Source organism: Littorina saxatilis, linkage group LG6 (genome assembly GCF_037325665.1).
Source record: "Littorina saxatilis isolate snail1 linkage group LG6, US_GU_Lsax_2.0, whole genome shotgun sequence".
NCBI classification, from domain to species: domain Eukaryota; kingdom Metazoa; phylum Mollusca; class Gastropoda; order Littorinimorpha; family Littorinidae; genus Littorina; species Littorina saxatilis.
Genome location: NC_090250.1, coordinates 48,886,394 through 48,896,393, shown reverse-complemented (window position 1 = coordinate 48,896,393; position 10,000 = coordinate 48,886,394). Strand labels below are relative to the sequence as shown.

At 48.7% G+C, this 10,000-nt stretch overlaps 1 protein-coding gene across 1 annotated transcript in view; it reads left to right on the top strand.

The window, feature by feature from the left end:
• The window catches only part of LOC138969424 (macrophage mannose receptor 1-like), a 60,734-nt gene that overhangs the window by 19,953 nt on the left and 30,781 nt on the right, over nucleotides 1-10,000 (top strand). Inside the window, exons 13-16 of the mRNA XM_070342216.1 lie at nucleotides 48-207; nucleotides 2,827-3,012; nucleotides 8,645-8,805; nucleotides 9,587-9,703. Of these exons, the coding sequence (XP_070198317.1) occupies nucleotides 48-207; nucleotides 2,827-3,012; nucleotides 8,645-8,805; nucleotides 9,587-9,703 (624 nt within the window). The remainder of the gene's footprint in view (nucleotides 1-47; nucleotides 208-2,826; nucleotides 3,013-8,644; nucleotides 8,806-9,586; nucleotides 9,704-10,000) is intronic.

Sequence of the window (10,000 nt, the reverse complement as noted above, 5' to 3'; positions counted from 1 at the left end):
GCTCTAGACAAGTGTTACCATGACAGCTGCGTTATCTCTGTCTACAGGGTTACTACTTTGCGGGGCTACAAGCACGGGACAAGTGCTACTGCGGCAACAGTTACGGTCGTTACGGTCCGTCCGCTGATTGTAACCTCTGGTGCTTTCCCCAGGATCAGTTCATCTGTGGGGGTCTCGCCGCCAACTTCGTCTACTCCACAGGGCTCAGTAAGCATAAAGGGCCGAATAGACCAACTCCGGAAATAACTCTTTTGGGCTTTTATGGGTTGTGGGAAAGTTGCTTTCCGTTGTTTTTTCCTTGCTTTTCCATTCAAACACTGAGACAAGCTACACGTGACATTGTAGGTTGAGGGCCCCAAAGGGTTTAAAATCGTGATCGTGATTGGCGTTTTTTGACCTTTCTGTGACCGTGATTGCCGAAATTTCCATTTCTGTGATCGTGATGGGACTTTGCCCGTGATCCGTGATGACAACAAAATCAAGTCTCGTGATCGTGATCGTCATTTGTTTTCGTGATCGTGATGGGCATTATTGCAAAGCATTTTATTTTCAACGTACATTTTTCACAGCTGTATCACTCTATGATCCTCTATTCGTCAAGGTGTTTGTGATCGTGAAAACAAAAATCAAGGTAACTGTGATCGTGAAAGCTAAAATTTCCCTTCCCGTGATCGTGATGATACCCCCCCTTTGGGGCCCTCTAGGTTTGCCACAGTGTTTCTATGGAAACAAGGGAAAGCAACTCTCCCACAACCCATTAAAACTTGACAGAGTTATTTCCCAACATCGTCTATTTGTCCACTCGCACCCGTACGTATGGGCGACCCTGCTATTGGCGTCGTTAACTGTTTCCCATACATAACAAGCGACGCTTTCCTTTGGCGATCACTTCTGTTTTGCTGCTTATGGGCAGAATATACCTGCGCAGTTTCAGCGGCACAGACGACGCACGGCCTATTATTTATGCCGCGTTAGGGATTATGACGAGTACTTGGCCTGTTTAGACCGGCACGGTTGGCCTAGTGGTAAGGCGTCCGCCCCGTGATCGGGAGGTCGTGGGTTCATACCTGGCGTCTGGCATTATGGGGTTAGTGCTAGGACTGGTTGGTCCGGTGTCAGAATAATGTGACTGGGTGAGACATGAAGCCTGTGCTGCGACTTCTGTCTTGTGTGTGGCGCACGTTATATGTCAAAGCAGCACCGCCCTGATATGGCCCTTCGTGGTCGGCTGGGCGTTAAGCAAGCAACCAAACAAACAAACTTGGCCTGTTTTCCTTTCATGCAACGTGTAGCGGGCTGGGATAAGCTGCAGTGCGTCGTCGGTCCTGCTGAAGTTGCATATAATGAGCGAGTTTTCGCGAGGAACAGGGTTGAGCTACGGTAGGGTCACTGCGCATGTCTGGTTTTTTTCTTCGCGGAAACGCTGTTGGGTTGTGTCCAGTCGCGTCCCTTGCAACAAGATGGCGACAAGCGCGTTACGGATTTACTGTTGTGGAGAGTTGATGGACGACGATGATGAACAAGCAGTACTGTTTTATTGTTGATGTGAATGTAATGCCAAAACATCGAACTATCGATTCGAACGTCAATGAAGAAGTGAGCGTGAAAATCGAGCGCAAAACAGCCGGGTAAAAGTTCAGGGCGCTAAAGTACATTTGAGCCGAAATCGCACCCAAACTCCTGTTGACCTCATTTCTTCCCAAAATAAACATCACTGCTAAAATAAAATGCATTAAAACCAAGACAGTATCCAACCCAGTATCCTTAATTTTTGAAAGGCTAAGTGATTTACAACAAATGTCTTCTCACAATCCGTAACTTTGTCAAAAAATATTTGCAGAAGTTTCTCACCTCGCCTTGGCAGCCATCTTGGAACTGGAGAGACCCTACGCAGGAAGCAAGGTTGAAAGTTGGTTAACCGGTGACGTCACTCCAGTCGTACCGGACCGAGTTTTTGCGACCTCCGGTTCGACGCGAGTCACCTTAGTTGACGCTAAAACTCGCTCAATGTGAGCGGAGCCCCTCAGCTATCAAAACTTATGGATACGACCCCGTTTGTTTAATTTAGAGAGATTTGGGTTTCTAGGACAACATTCGTCACATAGAAGTTAACTGTTACTTACTGAAAGGACGTCAAAAGTAGAGATTATCTATGACCACCGACACTGACATATGTCGCCCATTTTATAACAGAGACGCTTGGCTTCAGCAATTGCATGTGCGTGTGTCTGTCAAGGTCTCTCCGCCCGTGCGCGCGTGCGTGCGTGTGTGTACGTGGCTGTGTGTGTGTGTGTGTGTGCGCGCCGCTTGTATGTGTGTGTGTGTGTGTGTGTGTTTGTGTGTGTGTGTGTGTGTGTGTGTTGGTGTGCGTGTATGGGGGTGTGTGTTTGTATCTCTCTCTCTCTCTCTCTCTCTCTCTCCCTCTCTCGCTGTCTCTCTCTCGCTCTCTCTCACTCTCTCGCTGTCTCTCTCTCGCTCTCTCTCTCTCTCTCCCCTCTCGCTCTCTCTCTCTCTCCCCTCTCGCTCGCTCTCTCCCCCCCTCTCTCTCTCTCGCTCTCTCTCTCTCTCTCTCCCCTCTCGCTCTCTCTCTCCCCCTCTCTCTCTCGCTCCCTCTCTCTCTCTCCCCTTTCTCTCTCTCCCTTCCCCCTCTCGCTCTCTCCCCCCTCTCGCTCTCTCTCTCTCTCTCTCTCTCTCTCTCTCTCTCTCGCTCTTTCTTTATCTCTCTCTCTTTCTCTCTCTCTCTCTCTCTCTCTCTCTCTCTCTCTCTCTCTCTCTCTCTCTCTGTTACTTTCACCCTTCATTTACCTGTATCCCCTTTTCCCCCAGCCTCAGCGTTCAAGGTGTGTCCCAAGGGCTGGCCACGCTTGGGCGAGCAGTGTTACAGCTACACGAGCACAGCGTACGACTGGACCTCGGCACGTGCTGCTTGTGCCGCTCTGCGCGCTGACCTCGCCTCCGTGCCCGACCGCAACGTCAACAGTCTCCTGTATAGCCTTATGGGGGCTGCCTCAGGTTTGTGTCTTTTTTGTCTGCTGGCTGGCTGGCTGGCTGGCTGCCTTTCTGCCATTCTTACTTGCTGATTGATATGTAGTCGATGTGTCTTCTTTTGTCTGGATGGCTAGCTAGCTGGCTGTCTGGTTGGCTGGCTAGATGGCTTCCTTTCAGCCTTTTTTTTGTGCTCATTAATCTATAGTTATCCATCTATGTGCCGGACCGCAACGTCTACAGTCTTCTTTCCAGCATTATGGGGGCTGCCACAAGTCTGTGTCTTCTTTTGTCTGGATGGCTAGCTAGCTGGCTGTCTGGTTGGCTGGCTAGATGGCTTCCTTTCTGCCTTGCTTTCGTGCTCATTAATCGATAGGTATCCATCTCTGTGCCGGACCGCAACGTCAATAGTCTGATGGGGGCTGCCTCAGGTGAGTGCTTTCAACAGGCTGGCTGGCTGGCTGGCTGTTTGCATGACTTGCTGATTGGCTGGCTGACTTTCTGGTAATCTGTAGTTGTCTAACCCGTGCCAAGTTGCAATGTCAATTGTCAGTTATCTGCTCTACTGTTTGATGGAAACTACCTCATATTATTTAACGGGGCGCAACACTTGTACCCCACTGTAACGTGTTGGTCTGGGTTCGTTTACGTAACATGCCAGATGGATGCAGATAATAGTCATTCATACAGAAGGACAGCCGACATCGTGTGTAGCAGGAAAAGGAAGGTACTTTATTCATACGCATGTCTGCATACATAATTAACCAAGGGGAATTATTCGTCAGCATACTACCTGATAGTATAGCAGCAGTTATCTCCTCAACATCTCCCCCTTTTACAAAAGGAATTAAAGAAACCATCTTTAACTTTATGAATACCAGAACATGCAACTTCCGACATAAATTCAAAATACCGAAACGGTTAACATAATGTTCTGATTCTTTTAACTTCTGTCTGTTCGCGATAATGTTCCGATACCGTCCGTCATATGAACACACTGTTGCTTATCTTTACTGGATAGTGTTCATAAACTTTAACAAAAGAAAACGAATCTGAAATATTATTTCTCGGTACGTTCCGATACCTCCGGAACACTGGAAATCTGATGCACACAGAAAATTACTGTTCTTCAAATCTCGCTGGCTTCTTTACAGTTCGGCCACTGCGAGTTACGTAGTCTCCGGGTGTCGGAGTACTGTCCTCGGTATCCACACTGCTATCTGGTGGAGGATCAGGGTCAACACCTGGAACGGTGTCTGGTACCGCTTCCGGTACTGGATCGGCTTTTTCTGCTGGCTGGAGCTGGAGCCACCGGTTGAAGACGAAGATGTTTCCGGTTGCGTCTTCGGTCCCCAGTAGTTGTACGGACGATGTAGGATCTTGGTGCGCACTGCTCTCGCACCTCAGCTGGAAGTTTCCACCCCTTCTCACCGTCACACTTGACGAAGACTTGGTCGCCTGGCTGTAGAGGTGAAAGTGACTGTACCCCGTGGTGCCTGTCGAATGTCTGCTTCTGCCTCCTTTTGGCTGCTTCGTCACGCTGTTGTAGTTCGTCTCGGTTGATGTTCTTCGGTTTCAAGTTCTCAGGAAGACATGGTAGGGTGTTTCGAAGTCGTCTTCCGAACGCTAGTTCTGCTGGACTTGCTCCAAGGGCAGGTATCGGTGTTGAACGATACACCAACAGTCCCAAGAAAATGTCATCCTGGCAGAGAATCCTTTTCGCGATTTTCACTGCGCTTTCCGCCTCGCCGTTTGCCTGAGGGTAGTGAGGGCTAGACGTTACGTGCTTGAAACACCAGTCTCTCGAAAATGCTTGAAACTCGGCCGACGTAAATTGTGTACCATTGTCTGATACAAGAGTCTCTGGAATCCCATGACGAGCGAAAATGTTCTTGAGCTTCAGAATCACTGTTCTGGACGTTGTATCTGGTAGGTAAGCTACATCCAGGTATCTGGAATAATAGTCCATCACGACTAGGTAGTTCTGTCCATTCAGTTCCATCAAGTCAGTTCCCACTTTCTGGAATGGTGTCTCTGGCAGAGCTGATGGAATCAATGGTTCTGAACGCTGAGTGGGTAGGCGCTCGGTGCAGAAGTTGCACTTAGCTACCCGATCCTGGATGTCCTTGCTAATGCGAGGCCACCACACACATTGGTTGGCTCGCTCCCTACACTTGTTCACACCTTGATGTCCATCATGGATGTGTTCCAGTATGTCTTTCCTCATGCTGAAAGGAATCACGATTCTGTCGCCCTTGATGAGTAGGCCGTTGTTTACAGTAAGTTCTCCTCTCACTGCAAACAAATCTCTGGCTGCTAGCTTCACATCTTCTTTGTACCGCGGCCACCCAGTCTCGGTGTACTCGAGCGCTGTTTTCAGGTTGACGTCTTTGAGAGTGTCTGCCCGAATCTGCTCAAGCCTGCGGTCTGACATTGGCCACGAGGATGCGACTGTGTCGACGTAAGCTTCTACGTCGTTCTGTAGTTCTTCTTGTCGAAGAGAAGTTTTGCCTCCCGTCAAGGGACTACGTGAAAGTGTGTCCGCCACGAACATCTCTTTTCCGGGGTCGTATCTGGCTTCGGGTTTGAATCGCATGGCGTATCCGTTAAGTCCTTTGTGTTTATCAAGGGTATGAGGGGTTTGTGATCTGTGCACAATACAAACGTTTCGAGGCCAACCAGGTATCTCTCGAATTTCTCACACGCCCACACTGTCGCGAGACACTCTTTCTCTATCTGAGCGTAGCGTTCTTCAGCTTTCGTGAGAGTTCTGGAACAGAAAGCCACAGGACGAAGTCCCTCTTCGTGTTCCTGCAACAACACTGCGCCCAGTCCGTAACTGCTTGCGTCAGCGCTCACGTTCCGTCGTTGGTTTAGCTGGATCAAAGAACGCTAAGGTAGGTGATATATAGTCAGTAACGTTTCACTTTGGCGAACGCTTCTGCCTGTTCTGGTCCCCACGACCACACACTTTCTTTCGTCAGAAGCTGATTCAATGGTCTCAGGACTGAAGACAGGTTTGGGAGATAGCGACCAAGATAGTTCACCATACCCAGGTACCGCTTGAGTTCAGTCACGTTCGTCGGTTCTACCATGTTGCTGATAGCTTCAACTTTCGACGTGTCAGGTCGAATGCCGTCTTTACTGATGATGTGTCCAAGAAAGTTTATCTCAGACTTGTTGTACTCACACTTTTCGTCGTTCAGCCGTAGACCCACTTCTTGCAGTCTGGCATGTACTTGATGAAGAAGACGAGCATGTTCTTCGTTGTCTCGTGAGTGGCAAAGGATGTCGTCGTAGTAGCATACAACGCCTGGAATGTTCACCAGAATCTCTGTCATAATTCTCTGGAAGATTTCTGGTGCTGAGCTGATCCCAAAGGGTAGGTGCGTGAAGAAATAACGCCCGAAAGGAGTTATGAAAGTAGTGAGTTTGGCAGTTTCTCTGTCCAAGGGTATCTGCCAAAATCCTGATGCAGCGTCGAGCTTCGAGAACACTGATGATCCACGTAGCTGGTGTATGACGTCGTCTACTGTCGGCATCATGTAGCGTTCACGCTCGACTGCCTGGTTCAACTTCTTCAGATCAACACAGATTCTAATCTTGCCGTTCGGTTTCACCACCGGTACGATAGGCGCTACCCATTCTGTAGGCTCTGTGATCTCCTCGATGACGTTTCCTTCTTTCATTCTCTTCAATTCCTCCTTCACTTTGTCCATGAGAGGAATAGGAATGCGTCGTGCCACCGGAACGGAGTAAGGAACTGCTCCTTCTCTCAGCTTTATCTTGACTGGTGTACATTTCACTTCACCGAAGTTCACACTGTTCAGTCTTTTCACTAAACCCATGGAGTTTGCCGTCTTTCTGCTCAGAAGGTTGTCTGTTTCATTGTCGATGACGTACACCTTGACAGGCAGGTCTGTCACTGTCGACTGGAAACTTCCCATGACGTTCAGTTTACCACCTGGACTTATCAGTCTTACAGTCTCACATGGCTGTAGTTTCGGCTTTCCCAAAAAGCTCCAGGTTCGCTTGTTCACGATGTTCACATCTGCACCGGTGTCTATTTTGAAGTTCACCTTTCTGTGTAGGATGTTGATATCGACTCTCCATGGTTCTTCACCACTGTCCACAGAATCAACAAAAAATGTCTCTTCAGTCACCTGTGGTACGTTGTTTGCTGGTGCTGAATTAACCTCGTTCACACTTTTGCTTCTACACACACGAGCAAAATGTGAGATTTTATGACACTTGTTGCATCTCTTTCCATGTGCTGGACACTGTCCCCGTTGGTGCGTTCCGCCGCACTTGCTACACGCGCCTGTGGTGCTCCGCGCGCCTGTGGTGCTCGTCGGTTTGTTGCCAGCCGCCACTGGTCGTCTTTTGTACTTCAAAGAAGCCGCGTCGAGCGATGCACTTGCTGTTTGACCTCTTTGCTGCTGTATTTCCGATTTCACTTGTTCCTGTTGTCTAGCAAACGTCACTGCTTTTTCTAGAGTCAGGTCGCTTTGAAGTTGAAGTTTCTCTGAACATTCACTATCGTTGCACCCGAGAACGAGCCTGTCTCTGATTGCATCATCTTTGTTTTCAAAATCAGCATACTGTGTCAAATCAAACAATGCACGCACGTACTGTTCCACTGTTTCTCCTTCCTTCTGGTCTCTTCTGTAGAATTTTGCTCTCTCGTGAATCACGTTTCGCTTTGGTGCAAAGTGTGTGTCCAAACGAGCAAGAACAATGTCCTACTTTTCCCCATCTTCTTCAGAGAGGTTAAACTGCGTTAGTATCTTCTCTGCATCACTCTCTATTGGTTATAATTATGAGACTACTAACTTGTACTATCTGCTCTTCTTTGTTCAGCTTCGATGCGATTCTGTATCGAAGAAAGCGCTGTTTCCAATCTGGCCATGCCGACGGGTTGTCGAATGGAAAATTCGATGGAGGTTTAAATGCCATCGCGTCCAGATCTAGTCTACCAGAACAGAGTCAGGGGCGGATCAGTTCATTTTATGGGGGGGGTTTCCAAAAGTATATTGTGAAGATATGGGTGTGAAGGCGCGAAGCGCCGAGCCGACGGCGCAAAGCGCCTAGCTTGCTAGGGGGGTCCGGGGGCATGCCCCCCCGGAAAATTTTGTAAAAAAGGATGCAAAATGGTGCAATCTGGTGCATTTTGAGGATGATCATTACCAGTTTCAGGCAGCAGATTTTGTCACTGATTAATACCCCAAAAAAACACCATTTAAAAAAAAAAATTTTGGCTGGGGGGGGGTTTCCGGAAACCCCTGAAACCCCCCCCTCGTCCGCCCCTGAGAGTACTCACGCGCTGCCACCATGTAACGTGTTGGTCTGGGTTCGTTTATGTAACATGCCAGATGGATGCAGATAATAGTCATTCATACAGAAGGACAGCCGACATCGTGTGTAGCAGGAAAAGGAAGGTACTTTATTTCTACGCATGTCTGCATACATAATTAACCAAGGGGAATTATTCGTCAGCATACTACCTGATAGCATAGCAGCAGTTATCTCCTCAACACCCATTAACCACGACACATTTATTTCCGATTATCCTGTGTTGACTAGCGCAGTCTCTGCTTGGCATGCTGCTGGCGTGATGATGGCTGTCAACTGGGTCTGAACCTGCATCTGTGGTTTGCAGTGCCGGGTCCAGCGTGGGTAGGGCTGAGCGACAGGCGGGAGGCACGCTACTACGAGTGGAGCGACGGGCAGGACGTGCAGTACACGGACTGGGACCTGCACCAACCCCCGCCCCTCGTCACTGGGGGGGAGGACAGGCACTGTGTGGCCATCAACAACCAGGTGAGGCGTGTGTGAAGCCTGACTGAAATGAACTGGGCAAAGTCGACTCCGCGAAGTCTACTTCAGGAAGCTGGCTGGACAAAGCTTTCGGTCAAATGACTTCTAGAAGTCTTCACGAAGCCGGCTGGACAAAGCTTTCGGTAAAATGACTTCTAGAAGTCTTCACGAAGCCGGCTGGACAAAGCTTTCGGTCAAATGACTTCTAGAAGTCTTCACGAAGCCGGCTGGACAAAGCTTTCGGTCAAATGACTTCTAGAAGTCTTCACGAAGCCGGCTGGACAAAGCTTTCGGTCAAATGACTTCTAGAAGTCTTCACGAAGCCGGCTGGACAAAGCTTTCGGTCAAATGACTTCTAGAAGTCTTCACGAAGCCGGCTGGACAAAGCTTTCGGTCAAATGACTTCTAGAAGTCTTCGCGAAGCTAACTTCGGGCTCAATGAAGAACTGCCGTAACGGCTTGGGGAAGGTGGGGGGGGTGGTGCTGACTGTATTGAATTTTCTTTGGCTTTCGTTTTCCTTGGTTTCAGCCGTACCTTGGAAAAGATGCCGTCGATTTGTGCCTCTTTGGCGCAGAGTGCATTTTCACTGCAGCGTGCAGTTAGTGCATGACTTTTAGAATGTCGGACTGTCGACATGACTTTGTTCAAGTATGGCTAGGCTGAGATTGTGCTGCTTGTTCCTTTCCTTCTCTCAGGACACCGATGTTTGCATGTTTAATATCGCCCACAGAGGTTCGGTCGTCCCAAGTTTATTTTGCGATGTAGGCTATGTTTCGTTTCCAGACCGGAGGGTGGATGGTGGCAGACTGCAGCCGACATCTGCCTTACCTGTGTGTTACGGACCCCCGCTCCTCCGATTATCAGCCGCCCATCCCTCCCGTCAGGAAGGGGTGTCAGCAGGTATGGCGTGTGACAACACAGGCACTTTCCTTCCCTTGTAACCCATCTGGAAAATCGCCATGGTTATTTTCTGTGTTTGACATGGAATATGAGCATCCTTCCATTTATACGCTCTGTTTTATATGAAACACGAGCATCCTTCCATTTATACGCTCTGTTTTATATGAAACACGAGCATCCTTCCATTTATACGCTCTGTTTTATATGAAACACGAGCATCCTTCCATGTTATCTTGAATATGAGCATCCCTCCACTAGTACTTGTACATAATGTTTTGCATGAAACACGAGCATCCT